Source organism: Garra rufa, chromosome 14, assembly GCF_049309525.1.
Source record: "Garra rufa chromosome 14, GarRuf1.0, whole genome shotgun sequence".
Lineage (NCBI taxonomy): Eukaryota > Metazoa > Chordata > Actinopteri > Cypriniformes > Cyprinidae > Garra > Garra rufa.
The window spans coordinates 12,443,966-12,471,743 of NC_133374.1; the positions used below are offsets into that span (position 1 = coordinate 12,443,966).

General features: G+C 34.7%; 1 protein-coding gene across 6 annotated transcripts in view; it reads left to right on the forward strand.

The window, feature by feature from the left end:
* The window catches only part of mag (myelin associated glycoprotein), a 32,495-nt gene extending 9,527 nt beyond the window's left edge, over window positions 1-22,968 (forward strand). For 2 of the 6 annotated variants that reach the window (XM_073817956.1, XM_073817957.1), the window contains exons 2-13: window positions 6,763-6,863; window positions 8,993-9,132; window positions 11,398-11,476; window positions 11,599-11,967; window positions 13,181-13,477; window positions 13,560-13,817; window positions 14,028-14,288; window positions 15,241-15,549; window positions 15,634-15,733; window positions 16,635-16,737; window positions 20,009-20,062; window positions 20,369-22,968. In XM_073817956.1, the coding sequence (XP_073674057.1) occupies window positions 11,428-11,476; window positions 11,599-11,967; window positions 13,181-13,477; window positions 13,560-13,817; window positions 14,028-14,288; window positions 15,241-15,549; window positions 15,634-15,733; window positions 16,635-16,737; window positions 20,009-20,062; window positions 20,369-20,530 (1,962 nt within the window). In that variant the 5' untranslated portion in view covers window positions 6,763-6,863; window positions 8,993-9,132; window positions 11,398-11,427 and the 3' untranslated portion in view covers window positions 20,531-22,968. Of the gene's footprint in view, window positions 1-6,758; window positions 6,864-8,992; window positions 9,133-11,397; window positions 11,477-11,598; window positions 11,968-13,180; window positions 13,478-13,559; window positions 13,818-14,027; window positions 14,289-15,240; window positions 15,550-15,633; window positions 15,734-16,634; window positions 16,738-20,008; window positions 20,063-20,368 lie in introns of all 6 variants that reach the window. The other 4 variants (XM_073817959.1, XM_073817958.1, XM_073817960.1 and 1 more) reach the window with 3 other exon arrangements.
* Window positions 22,969-27,778: the final 4,810 nt, after the last annotated feature.

Below are 27,778 nucleotides of genomic sequence, written 5' to 3' on the forward strand. Positions count from 1 at the left end.
ATCCAGCAAACAGTGTGGGAGGGCCAGCAGTCATGTTTTTACCACCATCTGCTCCTCTGGTAAATTTAGAGGGTGCCCAGGCTTATGGACGCAGGGCGCGTCACAAGCTGGCAGCAAAGCATGCTGTGAACAGACCTGTTCTGAAGAGATCTATAGCGCAAGGTGCACATTTATACAGAGCCGGTTAAAGACTTTGAATGATGTTTAAAGGTGCAGTGCATAATTTTTCTTCATTTAAAATACGGTTAATTACACATAAATGCAATGTTTTGATGAAGACAATAAATATCAGTGGTCCAATAAAAAAGCGGGTTGTGTGGGGGCGGCCATTTTAAGATCACATGACCTGCGGGATGATACTCCCTGTTACTGGACTCTTTTGGTCATTGTTAAATAAATAATCAATAAATTGCTCATTATATAGTATCATTACAAAAGATTTGCTTGGTGATTTCCACACCATTAGGTGTCGATTTTCAGCTTATATTACATTTATAGTTTACAGTTTACAGTATAATTTATTACAGTTAACAGTATAATTACTTCACCTATGTGAAAAAAGATGTTTAGTTTGATTACAAAATAACATTATTATTATTATTATTGTTAATAACAAATACAGCAATGATATTTCTTTATTGATTTGTTTCAATTTAATAATTTTAATTATGAGATTTTGTATAATAACAAATACAGTACAATTATAATATTTCTTTAGTTATTTGTTTCAGTTTTATAATTTAAATGATAAAAATATTTTAGAATTGTTAGTATTATTAAATAATATTTTTAACAGTACATTAGTATTTTATTTCAATTAAAAACATTGAAAACAATTAAAACATGTTTAATAATACAAAAAATATTAATAATTATTTTACTAGTAGTAATAATAATTAGTAGTGGTAGTAGTAGTATTAATGTTTTATAGTCATACAAAATAGGGATTATTATTATTATTTACATATTTTATTTTATAGTACAAAAGCAATATATTTATAGTAGAAGTAATATATATTTTTACTGATTGGTTTGATTACAAAAAATAGCTATATTAATAATAAATACAGTACAATGGTAATATTTCTTTATTGATTTGTTTTAGTTTTATTTATTATTTTAAATTATGAAAATAATATTTTATAATAATAATACTCCTTTTACATTTATTTTTTATTGGTTTAAATTAAATAAAAACATTTTAAAATAGCAAATAATAATAATTATTATTGTTATTATACTAGTAGTAATAATAATAATTATTAATTATTAGTAGCAGTGTTAATGTTGTGTAGTCATACAAAATAGGGATTATTATTGTTGTTATTTATAAAAATATTTATAGTATAATATATTTTTATTGATTGGTTTGATTACAAAATAACAAAATTATTATTATTGTTAATAAATACAGTACAGTGGTAATATTTCTTTATTGATTTGTTTTAGTTTTATATTTATAAAAAAATAATATTTTATAATATTTATAATACTTATAATAATATTTATTATTGTTATCATTAAATATAATAATTCAAATTCAATAATAATGTTTATTTTTCAATTAAATTTAAAAACATTTTAAATAATAAAAACTAAGTATTAGTAAAGTATTATTATTATTATTATTATTATTATTATTATTATTATTATTATTATACCAGTAGTAAAAACAATCATTATTATTAGTAGTAGTAGACTAAAATATGACAATTATTGTTGTTATTTACAACACAAGAAATGTATATATTGGTTTGATTACAAAATAACAATATTTATAATAATAATAATAATAATAATAATAATAATAATAATAATAATATTTTTATAACAACAACAACAACAAAAATAGAGTACAATGGTAATCTTTTATTGATTTGATTTATTTTGATAATTTAAATTATGAAAATAATATTCTATAATCTATAATATTCTATAATCATTATTAAATATCTTTTTTACAGTACAACAATAATATTTTTTTAATTGTTTCAATTAAATAGAAAAAAATTAAAACAATTTAAACATTTTTATGTAAAAAAATATATTTTAATAATAATAGTAATATAGTAGTATTAATAACAACTAATAATAGTAGTAGTATTAATGTTGTTGTATAGTCATACAAAATACAGGATTTTGTCTTTATTTTTTATTTTTTATTTTGTCTTGTCTAGTTGGCTGATAGCTGTTTCCGACTCCCACTTGTATTTTAGGCAGCCCATTGGAAGTAGGAGACAGTGCTGTACATCATGGCCCTAGTAGCACATGTTTTGGGATAAACAAACTGCTCTTTAATATTAGACAGATTTCTCACTCCCTCACTCGCAGACACTCAACAACAAACTTTTCATTGAGTGAGGGATGCAGTAGCATAAAAAGGTCATTCAGCAGCTTTACTGATGTAAGATGCACATTGCAATTTAAGTGTGTTGGCATGTGCTATGCTATTCATGTGTGTGTGTGTGTGTGTGTGTGTGTGTGTGTGTGTGTGTGTGTGTGTGTATTAGTGGCGCTTCACAGTGTGTGTGTTGTGTGTGTGTGGGGTGCTGTGGCATGTCGTACATCTTTATTTCACACAGGCTTCCTGTTGTGCATTCGTTCTGCGCGGCCCCCTCCATCAACTATGGGAGTCCCTGTGGCAACTCTCCATCACATGTAGTATTTTGATTTAGACCAAATAATTTGGATATACAAAATTTTGCTAACAAATTGAAAATAAATGAAATAAAATAAAATGATGAAGAAACCTATGCTACATGTTGGGTCCAGAATACCATATATGTGACCATGGACCACAAAACCAGTCTTAAAGGGATAGTTCACCCAAAAATGAAAATTTGATGTTTATCTGCTTACCCCCAATGCATCCAAGATGTAGGTGACTTTGTTTCCTCAGAAAAACACAAACGAAGATTTTTAATGAAAACCGGTGCAGTCTGCCAGCCATATCATGGACGTGGATGGGCACCAAACCTTTAAAAGTAAACAAAAACATGCACAGACAAATCCAAATTACACCCTGCGGCTCGTGATGATACATTGATGTCTTAAGACACGAAACGATCGTTTTTTGCGAGAAACTGAACAGTATTTATATCATTTTTTACCTTTGATACACAGCCACGTCCATCTGTCATGAGCACGAGTTTGGCATCAGTCACGTCACATGTGCACGCGCTTCTGGCGTAGTATACGCAAACGCCGTAAGGGGAAATCAGTGGAAAGTCCCGGATGAGTTTGTGCAAGCAAATGTAATCTTTTAGCTTTAAATCGGTTTAAACAATCAGGATACACGCAAGTAATTACCATTTTGAATAGCCGCTATACCCACAATCTCTGTGCACTGTGGAAACAATGAGTGTCGTATTCATGCGACAGATCGCTTCCGGTGTTTGCGTATTCTTCAACAGAGCGCATGCACATGTGACGTGCCTGATTCCAAACTCGTGCTCAGGAGAGATGGCTGTGTATCAAAGGTAAAAAATGATATAAATACTGTTCAGTTTCTCACAAAAACCAATCGTTTCGTGTCTTAAGACATCAATGTATCATCACGAGCCGCAGGGTGTAATTTGAATTTGTCTGTGCATGTTTTTGTTTACTTTTAAAGGTTTGGTGCCCATCCACTTCCATGATAAGGCTGGCAGACTGCACCGGTTTTCATTAAAAATCTTCGTTTGTGTTTTTCTGAGGAAACAAAGTCACCTACATCTTGGATGCCCTGGGGGTAAGCAGATAAACATCAAATTTTCATTTTTGGGTGAACTATCCCTTTAAGTAAAGATCATGTTCCATGAAGTTATTTTGTACATTTCCTACCTTAAATATATCAAAACTTAATTTTTGATTAGTAACAACTTCATATGAACAACTTTAAAGGAGATATCAATATTTAGATTTTTTTCTTTTTTTGCACCCTCAGATTCCAGATATTCAAATATTGTCCTATTCTAACAAACCATACATCAATGGAAAGCTTATTTATTCAGCTTTAAGATGTATAAACCTCAGTTTAAAAAAATTGACCCTTATGACTGGTTTTGTGGTTCAGGGTCACATTTATACATCACTGTTGGTATGCCTGACAAGCTATGGTGTTCTCACATCACACATTGCATTTTCACTCAGTGAAAAATACATCCCGGAGACAGAGCAGGTTACTTTAGGTGTGAAACAAAGTCTCAGCTTTCAAATGTAGTGATTTTTTAGGGAATTCAAACAATAAATACCATTTTGTGGCTCTTTAATGTGTCGTAAGAGAACAAGTTCAAGCGGCACGTGAATCGATCATCTCTTCCGCTTAACTAGTAATAGCATGAAATGAACTAGTGATGGCCGCTTTTAAAACACTGCTTCATGAAGCTTTGAAAACCTTTGTAAGTCATTTGTTTCGAAACAGTGTATCAAACCGCCAAAACAATGTGATTTCAGTAAACGAGGCTTTGTTACATTATAACCGTATAGCGATCTCGGTGAATCCGTAAATAACGCAAGTTTATTGAGATTGCCCCCCAGAGTCGAACCATTGACCCCGCCTCTATGGTTTTTACCTTATCTCGAATCAGGTTAATAGATTTTTTAGACATTTTTTACGAGACATTTGTGTAATTAAAAGGATGAGTAGTAGTTAATAGTCTCTTACTGGCCTGTTTAGACAAGCTCTCTATAAAACAAACAAAACAAGCCATGTAAATACATAATAATTATTTTAAATACACACTACACACTACACTACACTATACTACACTGCAATTTTGAGAAAGAAAGTCAGAATTGCAAGATATAAAGATTTTTTTTTTCTTCTCAGAATTGCGAGTTTATATCTTGCAGTTATGACTTTGTATTATGAAGTTATGAAGTTTGTCTTGCAATTCAGCCTTTTTTCTCAGAATTGCGAGATATTAACACAACTTGTGACTTTTTTTCTCAGCAATTGTGAATTTTTGCTCAGAGTTCTGAGTTTATAACTCGCAGTTCTGACTTTATAACACGCAATTGCGAGTTATTAGGTCAGAATTGTGAGCTATAAACTTGCAATTCTGAGAACATATCAGTCTATTTCCCCTCCTGAAAAAAGTGCATTTTATAACTCACAATTGGAAGTTTATATCTCACAATTTTTTAAAAAAATGTCAGAATTGCAGGATACAAACTCAGTTTTTATTTCACTATTCTGAACTTTATTTCTCGCAGTTGTGAGTTTATATAATGCAATTCTGAGAAAAAACGTCATAATTGTGACTTTATATCTCATAATTCTGACTTTAAAAGATGCAATTGTGAGTTGCGAGAAAAAAAAAGAAAGAATTGCGAGTTTGTATCATGCAATTCTAAGAAAAAAAATCTGAATTGTGAGATAAAAAGTCGCGATTATCTTTTTTTATTTAGTGTCAAAAACGGGCTTCCATAGTTATCCACCTATAAACCACCAACCACAAATACATTATTTTTAATAATATTATTATTTAGAATTATTTAGCTTCAGTTTTAGATTTTTCTTTTGCCTTTTTTTGTAATGTGCTTTTTTAGTAAACTTAGAAACTTACATTAAAGTTGCAGTTTATTTTACTTCTGTAATATGATCATTTTAGAGGGAAGAAATTTTTTTAAAGAGAAGCAAATTTGAGTCATGAGAATTATTGAATTGTGTAAAGTGAGGTTTACTGTATTATACCTTTCAAAAGTTTAAGGTTGGTAAGATTTTTTATGCTTTTTGAAAAAAAAAAAATCTAATGCTAATAAAATCTAACTTAAAAAATCAAATGCTCCCTAAGGCTGCATTTATCTGATGAAAAATAATACAGTACAAATATGAAATATTACTACAATTGAAAAAAAAAATGATTTGAATGTATTTTAAATTTAATTTATTTCTGAGATGGAAAAGCTGAATTTTCAGCATCATTAGTCTTCAGTGTCACATGATCCTTCAGGAATCATTCTAATATGATGATTTGATGCTATTAATAATAATAATAATAATATATTTTTTCAGGAATCTTTCAGGAATAGAAACTTCAAAATAACAGCATTTGTTTGAAAAAATAAAACTTTCGTAAAATTATAAATATTTCACTGGCCTTTTTGGTTTATTTAATAATTAGTTTTAAAATAAATGTACATACAAGAACAGAGCCAGACTGAACGCGGGTTTGCTAAAACAATTACTATTCGTTAACATATCCACTGACCTGTAAGTGACACTGACTCAGCAAGCTATTACATTTGAATGAAAGTTTACAGACTTACATTTTTTTATTTAGAATAACATATACTGATGAATCGTTCACAATAAGACAAGGAATGGGCATTAAGAAATACATAGGGTCCATTATGATTTCATGTTGAGTTAAAATGATATTTTACAGATTTAGCTCATAAGGTGAGTCATGCGAAGATGAATTCCAACCGTGTAGCCTACGTGAAGCTGAAACCAGTCCAAACTCATTCACAACAGTATCATCTGACCCGTAACAGAAATATACCTAAAAACCACAAGGAACAGTGTTACCCAGACAGGCTGGAACGAGAGGGTTTGACCAGGGTAGAAAGAATAGATGTCATGGAGAGGAATGTACGATGTGGGCTAGAGAAGAAGAATGCACTGAGGGAAATGTCTGCATATTCAAGGCTGCCCACGGCACACATTTGCCCAGCTTATACGTAGCTAAAAGTCTCTTTCCTCTCCTCTCCCTATCTGTCTATCTCCGTCGCCCTCCCTCTTTGTCTTTTTCCCCCATTCCCGCACCTCTGAGGAAGGACGAAGAGCAGGAGGACTTTGAAGAACCAGAACCAGGAGCCGTGAGACCAGTTCTTCCCCTTCTGGAGAGCCCAAGACTGGAGTCTGGATCTGGTATGAGGCAAGTGTCCTGGATGGTTCAAGGCTTGTTTGTGGAGTATGAATGGTCTGTTTGTTTGGCTTGGGAATTGCTTCATCCTTTCTAACGCGTGCTGCCAGGGGTTTCAGTTCCAAGCAACAGCAGTTTGCTGCCTCTTAGATCTTGTGTGATGGGCATATAAATTAGTTCTGTTTTTCTAGAACAGCTGGTGTCATTATAATTACTCGGTTATGATTAACAAGAATAAAAAGGCTGCTGGGGATATTTGTTTAATGAGCCATTTCCGGAAGGCTTCAATTGTTACAATGTGCACTGTAAAATATTGTCAGGATTGATAAGACTCAACAGTCAGTATAAGAAAATGCTGTATTTTTTGTCAAATATTGAGAAAAAAAAAGAAAACAGTTCATCAAGAAAAAAACATTTTTATTACAATTTTTGCCCATTTTATTTGAGTTGTTTTATTGCATTTGTTTATGTCATAACACAAAAATAATCATATGTGACTCTTGACCACAAAACCACAGGTGTATTTGTAGCAATAGCCAAAAATACATTGTATGGGTCAAAATTATCATTTTTTCTTTTATGCCAAAAACCATTCGGATATTAGTAAAGATCATGTTCAATTAAGATATTTAGTAAATTTCCAACTGTAAATATATCAAAACTTAATTTTTGATAAGTAATATGCATTCCTAAGAGCTTTATTTGGACAACTTTGAAGGCTATTTTCTCAATATTTAGATTTTTTTGCACCCTCTGATTTCAGATTTTCAAATAGTTGTATCCCGACAAAAGTCTTATCCTAACAAACCATACACCAATGGAAAGCTTATTTATTCAGCTTTTAATTGATACATTTCAATTAAAATCTGACTGGTTTTGTGGTCCAGGGTCACATATTGTATTGGGATAATAAGTGTTAGTCAGTATTTAGTATTCAGTAAGTAGTTTTTAAGTAAGTTGAAGTAGTTTTTGTGACTAGTCTTGAATGTTATTCAGCCCAATTATGAATTAATTTACATTTGATTAACTTTTTACATTATGGTAAATAAGTTAAACATAGTTATTTATTCTTACAAAGACAGTTCAGCATAAAAGAAAAGAAAAGAAAATTCTGTCATTATTTACTCACCCTGATGTTGTTCCCAAACATGTATCACTTTCTTTTTTTCTGTGGAAAAAAAAAAAAAAAAGACATTTTAAAAGAGTATCTGTTTTTGTCCAAGCAATGAAAGTCAATGGGGTCCAAAACACTGTATGAACTTATATTTTATACACAATAAAGGAGGCATGTTTGCAACCTTATACCGTTTATATTTGGTTCAAATGAACTACTACTGAAAAATTCGGCTACCTTTATCTAGAAATATCCAACTGTTTCTTTAATGCGCAAGTAATAACCAGAAGAAACCAGTTTGTTATAATTAGGATAATACATGAAAATAATATGGTAAGACACCAATTTGCAATATCAAGCAGCAAAACAAGCTGTTTTGTAAAGCAAAAATAGCTGGACGCGAGACTGAAAGCCAGACCCATAAAATTTACAAATGGTCTCGCCCACTCTTACAGGAAAAATAAGGGGAATACCGTATATTTAAACTAAAACTGTGGTACATTTTTCGACAATACTAATTGCTATAAAAGTTGGATCAGCAGTCCTCTATCATCTCCTTACGTTCATTCGTTTAACTCTGCGTCAAACTCGTCATCTATCAGGGGAATATTCTAATAAAATAATCTTTGAGATTTCAAGAACAATCCATTTATCAGCCACCATCTGTAGCCCCCGTCTGCTATGATTGAAGTCTTGAGGAGATGCGCGCACACGCGTTCGTAAAGCGCGCACACCGCTGACAAGCCCGCTGAGCGCGTGAATAAAGTCAACAGAGGCAGCTGGGTGATGCTGTGTGAGCGTGGATGAATGTGCTATGGATGATGTGTCATATCATGAACAGTGCTGTCTGTATGTGCGCCAAACACGCAAGGGTTGACGTCGTACACCCATAATGAGCAATTCTCCTCTCCCACACACTGCGGCCCTGTACGGCGTGCGTGAGTCTGTCAGAGAGTCCGTCTGTGTGGGTTAAGAGAGCTAATGTTGCTTCTTGATACTGATGTCATTTCTTTGTTGTTGTTTTAAGACAAATCAGAAGAGACGCTGAGTTGATGTGTTGTGAGAGAACGCCCCCTTGTTTGTGAGGGAAGAACAGCAGCAGCTAGTTCACCGTCGGAGGGAATTGAAAGTTGGTTGTGGTTCAGCACACTCTGCCAGCAGTTCAAGGTATTGCCTGAAAGGATGTCTGAAACAAACACAAATAGTCATTTTAGAAGTGTCCAAAACGATCAAATAATTTATAGTACACTCTTAAAAAAAGGTGCTTTAAAAGGTTCTTCACAGTGATGGCGTAGATTAGAAGAACCATTTTTGGTTCCACAAAGAACCATTTAGTCGAAGGTTCTTTAAAGAACCATCTCTTTCTTACCTTTTTATAATCTGTAGAACCTTCTTTTGCCACAAAGAACCTTTTGTGAAACAGAAAGGTTCTTCAGATGTTAAAGGTTCTTTATGGAACTATTTAAACAAAAAAAGGTTCTTCAATGCACCTTTATTTTTAAGAGTGTATATATTAGAAGTAGCACAAACTTTTAAAAGATATAGATATGAGATATATGATTTATATGTGACCCTGGACCACAAAACCAGTCATAAGAGTCAATTTTTTAAAGTTAAGATTTTTATGTCATGACAGCTGAATAAATGAGACAATATTTGGCCGAGATACAACTATTTGAAATCTGTAATCTGAGGGTGCAAAAAATCTAAATATTAAGAAAATCGACTTTAAAGTTGTCCAAATGAAGTTCTTAGCAGTGCATATCACTAATCTTGAATTAATTTTTGTTTTATTTACAGTAGGGCATTTATGAAATATCTTAATGGAACATGATCTTTACTTAATATCCTAACGATTTTTGGCATCGATAATTTTAACCCATACAATGTATCGTTGGCTATTGCTACAAATATACTCGTGCTACTTAAGAATGGTTTTGTGGTCCAGGGTCACAATTATTTTGTCATCAATCCACCAGTTTTCTAATATTTATATCATAGAATAAGGTGAATCCTATAGAAACATATCCAGCTCACATTTCACCCTAAAATACAATAAAGAAGGAAAGAAAAATTATATTTTGCCTAAACAGTTGTTGAAAATTGTTGTTGTTTTTAATTTTCATTATTGTCATTTTGCATATATGCATCTACATATCTATGCATTTAAATTTGATAATTACTATTATTCTTAAAGTTGTTTCTCATGACTATAATATAGAAAGAAATATAAACATAATACAGTAAACACGTGTTTTCTTCAATTTAAAATAAAATTTTAAAGGGATAGTTCACTTAAAAATTTAAATTACTCACCCTCACGTTGTTCCACACCTGTAAGACTTTCGTTCATCCTCAGAACACAAGTTAATATATTTTTGATGAAATCTGAGAGCTTTCTGACCATGCATAGACAGCAGTGCAACTGATTTTATGAAGCTACAAGAAGATTTATTGTATTAATATCCAGTTTATTCAACAATTTCTTTTATTTCATGTCAGTCTTTAACACATGTTCATATCTCAATTTATGTTCTGAAGATGAACGAAAGTCTAAGAGATTTGGAACGACATGAGGGTGAATAATTAATGACAGAATTTTTATTTTTGGGTGAACTTACCCTTTAACGCTGTGAAAAAGATATATTTTCTTTTTAATAATTCTGATTTTTCCTTTTGATTCTGTGGTAAAATATAACCAAAACAAGTCAAATTGTGTCAACTCTGTGTTAAAAAATACACTGCACATCAAGACTTATATAGTCAAACCAAAATTTATTCAGACACCTTCAACATTTCTCACATTATCAGTTTATTCGCTATAGTTTAGGAAATGGTAATAAAATATGACAAGAACTCGAAAGTTAAACTGTGTCAGAACAAATTCATCTTGATAATCACAATTAAATTGCAGTCAAACCAAAATTTATTCAGACACCTTCAAAATTTCTCACATTATCACAGTTTATTTGCTATAGTTTAGAAAATGGTAATAAAATATGACAAGAACTCAAGAGTTAAATTGAACAGAACAAAAATGTATCTTGATAATGTCAGATAACTTTGATAGGAACATGGGCAGGTCAAACATGGGCAGGTCAAAGTGTCAAATCAAATTTTTAGTCCAAAATTTTTAGCAATTATTTAGCACTAGTGCACCAACTAAATATATATATTTAAAGATTTGATATATATATATATATATATATATATATATATCAATATATATATATATATATATCTGGTGTCTGAATACTTTTGAATAAGTTTGACTGTATATATTGGCAAAAAAAGTTATACACAAGGCTCATGTCATATCCTGAACCGTCACTGCTTTTCTCCCCATCTCCTAAGAGAACAAGAGAACAACAAACACAATTGTGTTAGTAGAGTCTGTTTGTCTTGCTAATGCATGTGCTGGTTTTGTAACAGAGGTCTATGGTCCAGAGTTAAACTGAGACCATGAAGGGCTTGGAGCTGCTGCTGTTGCCTCTGCTGCTTATCCTGAAAGGTAAGAACTTATTCTAAATCAAACATGCTGTTACTATGGTTCTTTTGGTAAATGCTCAGATACTATAGTACTATGGAATGATTTTAGTAACTACCTGCGCTCTTCTCTCTTTCTCTGAACAGATGTAAGTGCTCAGTGGAATGTGTGGATGCCCAGAGACATTTCAGCCATGACAAACTCTTGTGTGGTTATACCGTGTTCATTCACATACCCCCCCGGGGTCAGGCCTTACAAAGGGGTCCACGGGATCTGGTATTTCGGCCACCCTTACCCCCAGCTTTTCCCCCCAGTGGTGTATAAGTCACGCACAGATATCGTTCACGAAAGTTACAAGGGACGGACCAAACTCCTTGGTGACTTGACACAAAAAAACTGCACACTGCTGATAAATAATGTTGGCTTGGAACATTCTGGGAGGTACTACTTCAGGGCAGACCTGGGTGGAGCGAACATCTACACTTATCCTGACTTCACAAAACTACAGGTGTTGGGTAAGGCCATTTTTGTTATTTTCGTAATTATTCGTTTTTTATTTGTCTTCCAGTGATGATATCTAAAAATCTTTGATCTAGAAATCATGTACTCACCCTCATGTTGTTCCAGAACTGTATGACTAAAAAGAGTATTTTTTGCCCATATGATGAAGATCAGTGGGATTCAGTGTTGTTTTAGACAACATTGACTTGATTATATGAACAAAACAGTTCAAACATTTTTCAGAATATCTTATTTTGAGTTCCACAGAAGAAAGAAATTCATAAATGTATAGTAGAATGAAATGAGGATGGGTAAATGATAACAGAAATTTAATTTTTGGGTGTGTTTTTTTCCCGTTAGATATTTAGCTGAAAAATTAGTCTAAAAAACATGTTAAAAATATAATTCTTTGCTGTCCAAAACATTGTTGGTCTAGCATTTGAAGTCAACATGAAACGGCATTTTCAACCACAATTAATTTACTTTCATAATAAGATGTATTTCTTGATCAAACAGCATATTTATTATGTAGTGTGTGACTTTGAATTATAAAAAAGGGTTCTGTAGAAAAATGAAGCAAGACCTTAAAGCAAGTTTGCTAATATATTGCATAAATAGTTGTTTCGCTTGATGGAAAAAGGCACAGTAAGACTTAAAACGCATAAACGCATAAAGGAATAGTTCACCCAAAAATTAAAATTCTGCCATTATTTACTCATCCTCATGTCGTTCCAAACCGTAAGACCTTCGTTCATCTTTGGAACACAAATTAAAATATTTTTGATGAAATCCAAGAGCTTTCTGACCCTGCATAGATTAGATGGCAACACAACTACCATGTTGAAGGCCCAGAAAGGTAGTAAGGACATCATTAAAAAAGTCCATGTAACATCAGTGGTTCAACCGTAATTATATGAAGCTACAAGAATACTTTTTGTACAAAAAGAAAACAAAAATAACCACTTTATTCAACAGTTTATTCTCTTCTGTGTCAGTCTTCAACTTTACCTTTCTGGGCCTTCAGTGTTTCAGTTGTGTTGCTGTCTATGCAGGGTCAGAAAACTCTCAGATTTAATCAAAAATATTTTGTTTTCTGAAGATGAACGAAGGTTTTACGGGTTTGAAACGACATGAGGGTGAGTAATTAATGATAGAATTTTCAGTTTTGGGTAAACCAAATATCTACTTTGACTTCATATTGACTTTAAATATCTCATTCTCTTCTAGATCAGCCCAACATCGATGTTCCAGAGGAGATTGTTAGCGACCAAAGCCTGGACTTGACCTGTTATGTCCCAGACAATTGTCCAGACATGAATCCACAGATCCATTGGATGTACACAGACTACCTGCCCGACCCTGTTTTCACCCCTGACAATGTTGAGGAGAGCAACACCGCGGTACTATCCAGCACCCTCACCTTCACACCCAAACCCATGCACAATGGCCAGTTGCTTGGCTGCCGGGTACACTATGAAAACACCACCTTCGTCTATGAACGCCTCATTTCACTGGACATCAAATGTAAGTTCCACCAATTTCATTTCATTAAAACTGCATACTTTTCACAGAGACAGTATGTCCTGACTCATTCTCTTATCTATAGATCCCCCTCGAACTGTGTGGGTAAATGTGTCTCAAGAAGTAATGGAGGGAAGCTCGGTGGTCCTGCACTGTGATGTGGACAGTAATCCAGCACCAACAATAACCTGGTATTTTGGAGAAAAAGAACTGATGTCGGAAGTTGCATCAAACTCTTCGCTGCCTCTGGACAACCTGACTCCGGAGGAGGAAGGCGTCTATACCTGCGTTGGTGACAATGGTTACGGCAGCATGAACACATCCATGTATCTGGCAGTAAATTGTAAGTAAAAGTAAAATAAACCACTTAGTGCACCTGTAAGCAATTTTTAGGCAATAGAGGGTGTTTTGGAAGCAGATAATGGTTATAGTTCATTTTTTTATTTAATTTTGTGCATTTTTAAATCAAATATGTTGTATGGGAGCATAAGCAGTATGCTAATATTCCATTATCCATCCAAACATTCTTTATTCTTTTTTCTCAATCTGGAAGATCCTCCACGGGAGCCATGGATTAATGAATCTCTGACAGTGTCGGAGGGATCTTCAGTTTCTCTACAGTGCATCAGCAAAGGTAACCCAATGCCCACGCTGACCTGGCTGAAGGATGGGGAACTGGTGGGAACCATCACAGCAGAGGGGGGGTCCGTGCTTGATCTGCACGAGATCACGCCGCAGGCCCACGGAGTCTACCGCTGCCTAGCTGAGAATGAACACGGACGGGCCAGCAACTCACTTAACATTACGGTAGAATGTAAGTCACTGGAAAGATTGAAAAAGACCAGTTGAGACGTTGATTTAGTAGACCATTATCATGCTCAGGGACAGTTTATGAACACATTTTCTTCACATAGCTGAACACAACTTTCTTGTGTGAAATCTTAAAGGGATAGTTCACCCACAAATGAAAATCCTGTCATTAATTACACACCCTCATGTCTTTCCAAACCTGTAAGACCTTCATTCATCTTTAGAACACAAATTAAGATATTTTTGATGAAATGTGAGTGCTTTCTGACCCTCAGCAATGCAACTGACACGTTTAAGCCCCAGAAAGGTAGTAAGGACATCATTAAAATAGTCCATGTGACATCAAAGGTGTTTTATGAAGCTACTATTTGTGCGCAAAGAAAACAAAAACAATGACTTTATTTTACTTTTGTGAACACACATCGAAGACTGACACGGAAAAGAGGAAATTGTTGAATAAATACTTTGTTTTTCTTTGTGCACAAAAAGTATTCTTGTGTCACATGGACTATTTTAACCATGTCCTTACTACCTTTCTGGAACATAAAACATTTCAGTTGCATTGCTGTCTATGCAGGGTCAGAAAGCTCTTGGATTTTATTGAATATGAACAAAGCTCTAAAGGGTTTGGAACAACATGAGGGTGAGAAATTAACAACAGAATTTTCATTTTTTGGTGAACTGTCCCTTTAAGATGAGCATAGATGAATGTAGAATAAGTAAATGATAGATGCCAGTGTTGTAGTACTCAAGTTCGCAAGACCAGACTGGGAATCAAGTCTCAAGTCCAAGACCATATTTGGAATCAAGTCTCAAGTCCAAGACCATATTTGTCCAAATGCTCTTCAAAAAACAGATTTGAAATTAGAAGCAGTTGAGTCTTATGTGACGGACTTGTAGTAGTGTGGCAACACTGATAGATATGCCTTTTGACTATTTCTGCTCTATATTTTCAGTTGCCCCCGTCCTCCTTGACGACTCCAAGTGCACTATAGTCCGTGAGGGCGTTCAGTGTGTGTGCATTGCCTCTGGAAACCCTGAGCCTGCGATTGAATTCTACCTGCCTGACCTCAACATCACCATCAACAACTCCAACAGTGTGTTTAACTACCGCACATACTCAGATGGCTACACGTCCACGGGCATCATTAAGCTCCAGGACAAGGGTGAAAGGGGGAACAATGGTGATACCGCTGTCCATGTGCACTGCAGCATCAGCAACATGTACGGCTCAGAGACCATCCGCTTGGAACTGCAGCAGGAGAGTAAGCAGAAGTTCACTGAAGCCACATGTGCAAATGTTAATGTGATTTTGAGGTATAATTAATGAACTCTATGCACTATTTCAGAAAAATTCATGATGGCTGTCATAGTGGGGACTATCGGAGGTGTGGCGGTCATCGCCTTCATCATCGCAGCTGTGAGATACGTGGGTCAGAATAATAAAAAGTGAGTATCCTTCACCAGAAAGACTGGGAGCAGAACATTTAGGTTGAGTTTGTGGGTTGGGATTGGGGTTTGTGGGTATCAAAACACCCAAGCCTAGTCATCCATGTTCAGTTATGTTTTGGTTTTTTTGGCATTTGGTTTTCAAGCCATAACCCACTCACAGATGATCCAATTTGATTGCTTGTTAAGATGGTAAACATGCCACATTGTGCATGAAACAGCAGACTAACAAATCTATTGCAGGTTCAATTGCCCCATGCCATTGCTTTTCAGCCTCTGCAGCAAACTCCCTGCTTCTATCTCATTTTGCAAGAAAAAATAAAACGTCCCATTGGAAATCAAAACGAAACACTCCCAAACTTGACACTGTGGCACAATGCCAGTTTTATTTAAGGGGTTGCAATGATCCCCTTGTGTTAAAATGGATGCCCAGGCTTAAAGGAATGGTTGATCTAAAAATTAAAATTCTGTCTTTTAACCACTATATGGTTTTCTGTCTTCCAAAGGAATGTAAGCAAAACATTTTGCTGAATGTCCAAGCAGTTCTTTTCCAGACAGTGAAAAATAATTTTTGAAAGAAAATTATTCATTGGTTTTTGCATGCATTGTAACCGATAATCATTGAAATCAATTGAAACATATCTTTTTGAAGGTCAACCCCATTCTCAGTCATTTTGACTGATGGAAAAGAGCAGTTAAAGCATTCTACAAAATGTCTTGGTTTGTGTTCCACTGAAGAAAGAAAGTCATACGGGTTTGCAATGTCATGAGGATGAGTAAAAAAATGACAGAAGTTTGATTTTTGGATCAACTATCCCTTTAAAGTGTTGCCGCAAGCCAGTTAGTTTACAGTATGGTTGAGTGTGAGACAGAGTCTGATTCTCTGACTCCACCCCCTCAGAGAGAATGGTAACCCTGGGCAGGACGTGGGATCTAAAGTGGAGAATCCCTCAATGTTCTACAGCGCAGTCAAGAAGGACAAACAGAGTCTCAGGAAAAAAGTGGTGAGATATTACAATAATGAATAAATCACCTTCACAGTATATACAGTACTTGCACACTCAGTTATAATGCAAAATAAAAGCGCGCACACCGTACAATAAAATATTCAACATTCTGTGGTCTTTTTCATGCATATTTGTGGCAAATGATATTATCTACTGGCTCTTCTCAAGTTGTAATTAGCTTTCCACACTTAGCCTTAGCATTAAAAACAATCAGGAACCACATACAGTTGAGGTCAAAAGTTTACATCCCCCTTTCAGAATCTGCAAAATGTTAATTATACCAAAATAAAAGGGATCATACAAAATGCATGTTATTGTTTATTTAGTACTGACCTGCATAAGATATTTCACATAAAAGATGTTTACATATAGTCCACAAGAGAAAATAATAGTTGAATTTATAAAAATGACCCTGTTCAAAAGTTTACATCCCCTTGATTCTTAATTCTGTGTTCTTACCTGAATGACCCGGTTTGGTTTTTTTTGTTATTGTTTAGTGAGAGTTGTTTATGAGTCCCTTGTTTGTCCTGAACAGTTAAACTGCTTAATGTTCTTCAGAAAAATCTTTCAGGTTTCACAAATTATTTGGTTTTTCAGCATTTTTGTGTATTTGAACCCTTTCCAACAATGACTGTATGATTTCGAGATTCATCTTTTCACACTGAGGACAACTAAGAGACTCATATGCAACTATAACAGAAGGTTCAAACTGATGCCCCAGAAGGAAAAAACATGCATTAAAAGCTGGGGGTGAAAACCTTTTAAATTTAAAGATCAGGGTAAATTTAACTTATTTTGTCTTCTGGGAAATATGTAAGTATCTTCTGTAGCCTAAGAAGGGCAGTACTAAATGGAAAAAAATGACACTTGCGCATAAAAAAAAAGTTCTCTTAATGTATGTTTTTTTCCTTCTGGAGCATCAGTAAGCATTTGAACCCTCAGTAATAGTCACATATGAGTCCCTCAGTTGTCCTTAGTGTCAAAAGATGGATCTCAAAATCATACAGTCATTGTTGTAAAGGGTTCAAATACACAAAAATGCTGGAAAACCAAAGAATTTGTGGGACCTGAACAACTATCACTAAACAAAAAACAAAACAAAAACAAAATCAAAAAAACAGCTGTAGATCATTCAGGTAAGAACACAGTATTAAGACTCAAGGGGATGTAAACTTCTAGACGGGGTCCTTTTTATATATTCAACTATTATTTTCTCTTGTAGACTATATGTAAACATCTTTTATTTGAAATATCTTATTCAGGTCAGTACTAAATAAAGAACAACATTCATTTCTTATGATCCCTCTTATTTTGGTCAAATAATTACCATTTTAAAGGTTTTTAAAAGGGGGTGTAAACTTTTGACCTCAGCTGAATTAAAAATAATTGCTTTATTGGAGAATGATTTAAAGGGGACATTTAAATTCACTTTTACATTGTGTTTGCATATAAATGTGTCTAAGCAGTGTGTGGACACAACCACCCTACAATGAAAACAATTATTCATTCCTTTTTTTAATCCCCAAAAAACCTAAACAGTCAAGTATGACTTCATACTGCTCAGCTCCCGCCCAGGTCCGCTAATAGACTGTCCCACATTAGCCATTTTCTCCACACTCAAGCAGTTGTAGCAACAACAATGTCCCGTAAGCAATGCAGGTGTTTTGTATTGTAATGTAAAAGTAAGATTCTTCATTTTCCCCCAACATCAGAGCCACTGAGGACGCAGTGGGTTAGTTTGTTTTTATAGTAACGTGCCACCAAATACACAAAAAAAAATGGAAAAAGGGGGAGGATGAGCAGTAGCTAATAAGCAGAATGGCATACTAGCTCACTGAATACAGCACAGTATGCACACTTTATGCTATTATTTTAAAGTAATAAATGCAGGAGTGGCACTATTCCACAATAAACTTTTAAATAAGACCTATTATGTCCCTTTTTACAATATGTAATATAAGTCTCGGGTGTCCCCACAGATAATTTATTATATAATTTTGAAAATGTCTATTTTAAGTGGAAGTAGAAACTCTGAAACAATGTTTTCGTGCATGCAAATGAGCTGCTGCTCCCCAGGCCCTTTTCCAGAATAGGGCTGTGCCTTTCAAGTTTGAATCTTAGATACTCTGCTAAAAAAGCATCTGTTTGGTTTTAATTATCATATATATGACACTGAAATAATGTGTTTTAAACCATACTGCCCTCCAAAGGCAAAGCGCAGTAACTACACATTTGGTCAAAATTGAGTTAAGGCTTAAAATGGACTTTGTGACAACTGTTTTGTCTTGTGGCAAAGTCTCCTGGTTCAATTTTGTCCCGGAGAAACGAGAGTGTTTAAGAGAAAGAAGAGTGTCAACATGTTTGACCAGCTGGGGTAAAAACTTCAAAGGCATTTTTCTCAGTTTCAGTGTTGTCGTAGTTACTGCACTTTGCCTTTGGAGGGCAGCATACTAGTTTGAACTTCTGATATATGGTTTTCTGAGCACAGAAAGTGGCTGTTACACGTGTGAGTACTAAAGTTCTCTTTCATGTCGTATTGCGCCTAAACGGTCAAACACACACAATTATATGTTAAAAACACATGAATTACAAAAACTGTCAGTTATATCTGTGAAGATAAACAGCTGGGAAAGAAGTCACGTGTTTATATTAGATCTGTGTGGCAGCAGCATAATATACAGTAAAAAAAGAAATAAATCCACTGCTCTCCTGTCTCCTCTGAGGTTGGGACTCTAAGTAGCGTTCTGTGCACATCTGTGTTGCCAATGATATAACAGTTAGCATGCTTTTCTCGAACTTTTGCCATGATGCTAGAACTAGTACACCATTGTCGCTTGCGAAAACAAAATGGCATGCCGTGGGTGGAAACGTGCAGATTAAGGGGTGCTAATATTACAATATTGTTCTTTTTTATGTTTTCCATGTTGGTAGATGCACTGGGGACCCAATTATAGCACTAAAACACGAAACAATCAGATTTTCATGATATGTCCCCTTTAAAACTGTAGCATGCTATCAAAATTAAATTAAGAGAGAGATGGCTAAAAACTTTTACTTTAATAATTACTCTAGAAATAGAAGGCCAAGTGAAACGCATCGCATTGTGTGCATAGTCTATGGCAAAACAAAGCCAAAGCCAAGTGTGGATGGCACGTCACAACTGAGAGTTCCAGTGTAGGCCTATGCTTAGAGCATTTCCTGACCTCGATTCTCTCCTCTTTCATTGCTTTCTATGCATTCTCTGTCTCTTTTTCTTCCCCTAACATAGCTTAAGACTGAGCTCCTGGGCTCAAAGTTTAACTCCATCCTAGAAGAAGGCACGGTAAGGCTGAAATTTAAGATGAGCATGTAAACAAATGGGTGGAGGTGAAATAAACTAGCACTAGACAAATTTGAGAAATAAAAATCCAGTTACTACAAAATGATTTCGATTTATTTCTGTTTTAACAATGCTGTTCACTGCTTTCTGGAAGCTAATAGTTCATACGCTGACTGCCTCATTCTATTTAGCGGCTAATTGCTAACAGTGCTTTGGAGTGCCTTGTTAAGGACTTTTATTTTGACATGACCAGTATTTGCCTCAAAAATATTGTGCTTAAATATCTTTCCTAAATTCTCTTTTTCGCAGGGAGACGACAGTGATTACCAATCTGTTGGCCCGATTGCAGGCATGGAGAGGCAAGAGCTGAATTACGCCGCCCTAGAGTTTCTCCATGGACGACACCGGGAGGGAGGCTTCAGGAGGGCTGATGGTGACGGCAGCGACTACACTGAAATTAAGGCTAAATGAACCGCGATCCTTCCCTGATGCCTCGGCCAAACGGGACACAGTGGCCACTAGGGCCTAATAATGCCCCCTGCCTCATAAATTTCCTATTTTACTCATACTAAATGTGGCCTTTTCAAGGGGACAACTGTCTTAGACAGTTAGCAGAAAATTAGTCTGCGGTTGTTTTAGTAAAAGACAGTGTACAATAGAGTTTCTTTATATATTTATTAATGTTTTTAGTTATTTATAACAATTCTTGACTGTAACCATACCAGAAATGTTGTCTTTAGGATCCTTCTGGTTAAAAAGACAATACTTTCCAAAAGGAAGGGTCTTACAGCAGTAGAGCTTTTAGTTTGAAGCAAGCTTAAGGGAAATGGTATGGTTTGAAGTTAGGTCTCAGTCACTAGTGTCCTTTTCACTGTGTCCGCTGTAAGTCGAAGCATCAGGGAACGAGGTGCTCTGTGCGCCTCGACAAAATGTATAAGCACTATCCCAACTCTGGGTTTGTCTGGGAGGACTAACACTCTCTTAAATGCAGCAGTTGTTTCAGTCTTCTCCTGAGTGTACCAGTCTACATGCACATTTCAATATTCATCCGCTGATACTTTTATCACATACACTCTTAAAAATAAAGCTTCTTTATTGGCATCAGTGGTTCGATGAAGAACCTTGAACATCCATGGAACCTTTCAAATGCGGAAAAAGGTTCTTTCGATTTTTAAAATGTTCTTCAAAATGGTTCTTTTGGGAACTGTTCACTAAAAGGTTATTTTGGGATCCAAAAAAAGGTTCTTCTATGGCATCACTGCAATGAATGGAATTTTTATTTTTAAGAGTGTACCCAGAAGTGATTGTTAAAGAGATAGTTCACACAAAAAAATAAATTTAGTCAACTCACTGTCATTTTGTTCAAAACTGCATGTCACAAGAATCTTAATTTAGTTCTTTACAACAACAGTTCATGTTGACCACATCTTTTTAGCTTATAAAGGACCAAAAAAAACATAATAAAAGTACCATGAAACACCTTCTATATGTTCTATATTCCAAGAGTTCTAAAGCCATCGTTAACATCAATGTAAAATATTGAGTCATACAGACTATTTGAATGGTTTTTGTTCTTTTTAGAGTTGATTTTGTCCTTCAGTTTGTAATTACTGAACTGTTGTATGGATTAGTCACCAAACCTGTGTATTTTTAAACCACCTTTCTTCTGTGGAACATAAAAGAAGATGTTTTGAAGAATGTTGGTAACCAAACAATTGTTGGTAGCCATTTGTTTCCATACTATGGAAAAAAAGCACTATAGAAGTCTATCGATATATATATATTTTGTGTTCTCATCAGGTTTGAAACAACATGAGGGTGAGTAGATAACAGAATTTAGATTTTTGGGTGAACTATGCCTTTAAATTTATAGTTTTTTATTTTTAATTTATACTTTATCTTCATTTATTTGTATTTGTAAATGAAAACAGGCCAGTAACTGGATTCAAAACTGGTTTATTGAATGGTTGCTGGATTTTGTTTGTCCCAGCTACTTTGTACCCTTTTATTCAGACCTATATTTGTTTTAAATATGTTCCAAATGCATTGAGGAGCAAAATCACCCTGTTAATAATTCAGCCAATCTGGTAGGATGTAGTATTTGATAATGCCTGATGGCCATCCCTGCCCCGGTACACACTGCAATCCGATATGGTCAAGCTGACATTTGATATAAATAGAAAGTCATATTAAACAATGGATGATTGTAGCTCATCCTTTGAAAGTGAATAAGAAATAATAACCACCGTTTGGAACATATAGGAAGGTATCACTTTACCTAAGGTGCTTGAAATAAATGTAATGTTTTATGTAATCATGTAATCCTCTGGTAAGGTTGTGTCGATAGATGTTTGTTAGGTGGATGGTATATGCGATTAGCCCTTGAAATGCAATTTGACTAACAGATTAATGAGTCATTATGATATTCAATTAATCGCATCTTACATTCAAGCATTCAAGGCACCTTGGTAGGATACCAGTGTATGTAAATACTCTGCATGATATATAGTTCTGTGTTGTGAACCTTTGACCACACAACAAGAACGTACATTGTGCAACAATGGTGTATATTTTGCAGAAAATCACACACAAAATGACATTATATGTGCATATGCAATTAGTAACACAGACAGTCCATGTTTGAAGATATATACACAGATATTTATTTGTAAGCGAACAGATTCGGGGGCGCATTTGTAGGTCAAACCTAATTTTTCACTTTTGAGTGTTGTAAAGAATATTTGTATGTATCTGACTGTGTGATGGCAATAATAATGAACCAAGTAATGTTGTTTCCTTATTGACATAATAATGCAGAACAGAAAGTCTCCAATCGTTATTTAAATAATAATTTACATGATGTTCTTTGCTTGCTTTCTTTTTGTTTAATAAAAGTCTCCAGCCTCAAATGATGCCATTCTTCTTTACAAGTGAAAGAAAAAAAATAAATAAAATGAGAAACAGGTTAGGCTAATTCGCTTTATTTGTACATGTTCTTAGAGAAACTGCTTTTCCAGAAGCATTTTGCTGGTATCAAGAAAAAAACAGAAGAAGTTCTCGTTCATTAGCTGTTTGCACTACAAACCAATATTCATAATTAAGATAATACAATAAAATAATATGGTAAGACACACCAGTTTGCAATATTAAGCAGTAAAACGAGCTGTTTTGTACAGACCCGTAAAATGTACAAATGGCCACGCCGTTCTTATGTAAAAATTAAGGTGGATAGAACAAATGGTCCTGAAGTAAATTCAAATGTAATACCTAGTCGGTACGCCAATTCAGACGCACCAAATATCATCTTAAGCGAAACGATAGGCGTGTGTGAGAAAATAATACTATTTCTACGTTTTTTAACTATAAACCATTGCTTCCAGACAGCCATCAAAAGCGAGTTCACTTGACGTAAACGTCAGCATGTGAAACTAGCGGCGTTTCAAATGGCGGCTTCATCACGCTTCACAACGTGCAAACCGTTCGCGTTCGTCTGAAGAAAGTCAAATACATCTGGGACGGCATGAGGGTGAGTAAATGCTGAGAGAATTAGGATTTTTGCGTCGAGTATCCCTTAACACAAGCACAAAATAGAGACCAAAACATATATGTGACCATGGACCACGAACCCAGAATAAGGGTAAATTTTTTTTACATTTGAGATTTATGTATTATCTGAAAGCTTTCCTGAATAAATAAACTTTATATTGATGTGTGGTTTGTTAGGATAGGACGATATTTGTCCGAGATACAACTATTTAAAAGTCTGGAATCTGACAGTGCACAAAATAAAAAAAGAATATTGAGAAAATCGCCTTTAAAGTTGTCCAAATGAAGTTCTTAGCAATGCATATTAGTACTAATCAAAAATTATTTTTATATATTATTTACAGTAGGAAATTTACAAAATATCTTCAAGGATCATGATCTGTCCTTAATATCCTAATGATGAATTGACCCACATTTGGTTTTTGACAACTGAAAATGTATACAATTTAATGATTTACCCCTGAAGCCATATTTAAATTACAAAATCTCTGGAACCGAACCTTGTAGGAGCTTACAAATTATGCCAAAAAGGAAAGGTTGTTTGTTGAGGGATTAAAATATCTTTTTTTAAAGATTTATTGTGAAAGGACAGATCAGTAATGACAGGAAGCAAAGTGGGAGAGAGATAGGGGGCGGGATCGGGAAAGTTCCTCGAGTCGGGATTCGAACATCTATCGGCGCCAACAGGCATTAAAATATCTTTAATGCTTTTTGAGTTACAGACATGCAAACTTTGGTTTAGTAAAACCTAAAAAGTGCTGATTCCTCACTTTTCAATGGTCACCACTGGCACATAATGTAAGAAAGATAGCTAAAGGCAACAGATATTACTAATATAATTACTAATCTCTGTGTAAAAGTAACATTATGATGCTGCAGTCTTTCTGAAGTCATTTTAGCCCAGTTGAAATTTGGCTTTGAATCTCAGGTGAAAATTGCCATTTTGACCTCCCAGTGAATTACTCAGTAAATATACATCCAGTAAATTTAAAATTTTGGCTTTCATCACTATATTGCCCTCCAAAGGCAAAGTGCAGTAACTACGCCAACACTGAAACTGAAAAATGGCATTAAAGTTTTTACGCCAGCTAGTCAAACATGTTGACACTCTTGTTTCTCTGGGACAAAATTAAACCAGGAGACTTTGCCACAAGACAAAACAGTTGTCACAAAGTCCATTTTAAGCCTTAACTCAATTTTGACCAAATGCGTAGTTACTGCGCTTTGCCTTTGGAGGGCAGTATACATGTCTATCTTTCTTCTGAAAAAAATATTAGCAAAATAAAAAAGTTTAACCGGGACCATCTGGTTGAGTTGACACAGAATGATCCATCTCCATTATCACGAAACCCACAGCATACAACAAAAACAGCTCCAAACACGGCGTTCTGTTCATGTTACGTTCCTTCTTTTGACTACATCTGAGATTATTTATACAAAAAACTTTTTATTATTATTTTTAGTAGCTTTTGTAAACTTTATCATAGTCATGGGTGAGAAATGTAAGAATATGTTGAAAAACTACAATACAAATTGTACTGTTTCAAATGGATTAACCAGATTTATAACAAGAAATAACAAAAGTCATCACTAAAATCTCACAGTTTGACATTTTAATGACAGTAGAGTTTGACAAGTTTAAATAATCTGATGTGGCAGCAGTTTTTTCTTCAGATCAGATTGGAGTTTCCCGTTTCAGTAACTCATCGTTACATCAGTAAAAATATTGTTGCACAATGTTGTTACACAATACTTGGATTACACCACCAATGCTTAGCAGTAAGCTCACTAATCTAACACAGAAACATTTCTAGCGCTGAAATGATCAGTGTTTTACTATTTACATTTTTACGGTTTCATTAAGTTCAAGACCCGCTCCCTTGGTCTTCCATTGGTCTGATGGTCACACCACTACTTCAGCCACAGTTGAAGGTCTGAGAAAAGTCATTTTTAAGAAAATTGAAATATAGAATGGAATATGAAAATATAAAAAATAACCTATTAAAACAAAACCCGTGACCTTTGAAAACAATCACAACTTTTATTCAATTAAAATTCAAGTCTTAACATAGACATGACATGAAGATATTGAAAATAATACATAGTGGAATAAGTAACTGTTTTTCCAAAAGCATAAAGTAAAAATGACACACACATAGAAAGTCTTTCATTTTGAAGTTTCAGGACATTAACTTGTGTTAACTTGCAATACTAACTTGTCCACTATATTATAGTGTAAGAAAAGCTACTTAACATATAAACTCAATAAAAAAGCTTTGTTATTTCGGCTTTAATGCATTTATTAATTCACTCTGAAGTCATTTTGATAGTCTCATACACCAATTCCTCTTTCTTCATTGCAGTCATGTAGACATGGTCGCCATCTTTTGGTTTCTTATGTCTTTTTCTCCTGGAATTAGTGATGGATACAAACACGTAAATATTATAGAAATTGCCAACCAACATGTATTTCTTGAGTTTATGAAGTTCTTACCGTAGGACGACAGTCAAACAGGAAGCAAAGATGACATTTAGAACAACTGAAAGGGCTAAGAATATCCAAAGGCTGGACAAACTCCAACTTACTGACAGAACAAACAAGATTTTCATATGAGAGATAATTTGAAAAATTTGTATAAAATACACATGATGTTTGCGTTCTACCTACCTTTTGGTTTTTCACCATGATTGTGCACTTGGATTTCCATCTTTGTCATATCAATTAGATTTATACTAACACATTCAATGGTGGCGTTGACGTTCCTGATACCAGGAATGGAGATGTTGCTTATCCTGATGTTGTTCTCTGTTGAAACAGAACTGCAGTATTTGGTGGTAGTGTTCAATATTGGCCAGTATATCTGGGGTAACGGCACACCGCTGCTGACACACATGCAGCTCAGTTCATCACCCCAAACGAAACAACGGGAGCTGTTCAGGATTTTGGGGGCATCTAAAAATGAAGTTGATGAATTATCATTTAATGGCGATTATGATTGCTAATATGAAATGGTAATGATTTCTATTAGACCGATTTCGTCCATAACACTCTTATGATGTGTTATAAGTGAAATGATACATACATCTTACTTCAAGGATGACAGTACTTTCAGTCCGGATACGTCCTTGAAATGTCACTGTGCAGGTGACCTTAGTATTGTGATGTTCAGGCTTAGGACGAAAAGTCATTATGGAAAAGAACTCTTGCCTGGTGGACCCTCCTTGACCTCTAAGACTAGTTTCTCCATCAATCCCTGTCCACACAATATCCGCTAAGGGTGCTATGCAATCCCCTGGAACTTTGCAGGATAACTCGGCCTCCTCTCCGGCTGTGAGCAGTGGGACGTTTATTGTCGGTTTCTGGGTGAGCTCTAAAAACAATTATTTATTGGGATGAAAATGTCTATAAATTATTTTGGATGTGTATGTTTCTCTGTCAAAAAGGCATATAAACAAATACACACCTTTAACAGTAATATTTACAGTCTGAGAAAAGATATACACTTTTCCTTCTCCCCACTCCAGTTTTAATCTGTATTCACCATCAGATTCACCCTGAACCAAGTTTTTTAGCAAAAAGTTGCACTCTCTCTCATTGTGAGGAAAACGACTATTAGTTGGAAAATAAGGAACTTCAACAGTTGGATTTCGTGGATCTCCTTTGAACCAGATTCTCCTAATTGGATCTGAGACACTTTGAGGGAAAGTGAAAGAACAGAACACTGTGATGCACAAACCAGCCTCTCCAGTAAAGTTTTCTTCTACTCTGATGGAGAAGTTATTTGGTGCATCAGGGTCTGAAAACCAAAATCAAAGCAAGAGATCAAACAGTCTGTGGACTAAAGTTGAATTATTTGTCTTCTAAGTATGTTTTAACTAGATATGCATCACTTTTTTTATCTGTAGTGCATATATTTTGCATTGTCATCCAGAGCTTTTAACTTATAGAAAACAGGCTGCTTTTGTTCACGTTACAATCCATGTTTTGGCTACTTCTGAGATTATCTATACAAAAAAATACAACATTTGTATTTTGACTAGTTTTTATAAAATTCATGGGTGAGAAACGTAAGAATATGTTGAGAAAATTGTACTGGTTCAAATAGAGTAATCAGATTTATAACAAGAAAAAACATAAAAGTCAGCACTCACGTAAAATCTCACAGTCTGTCA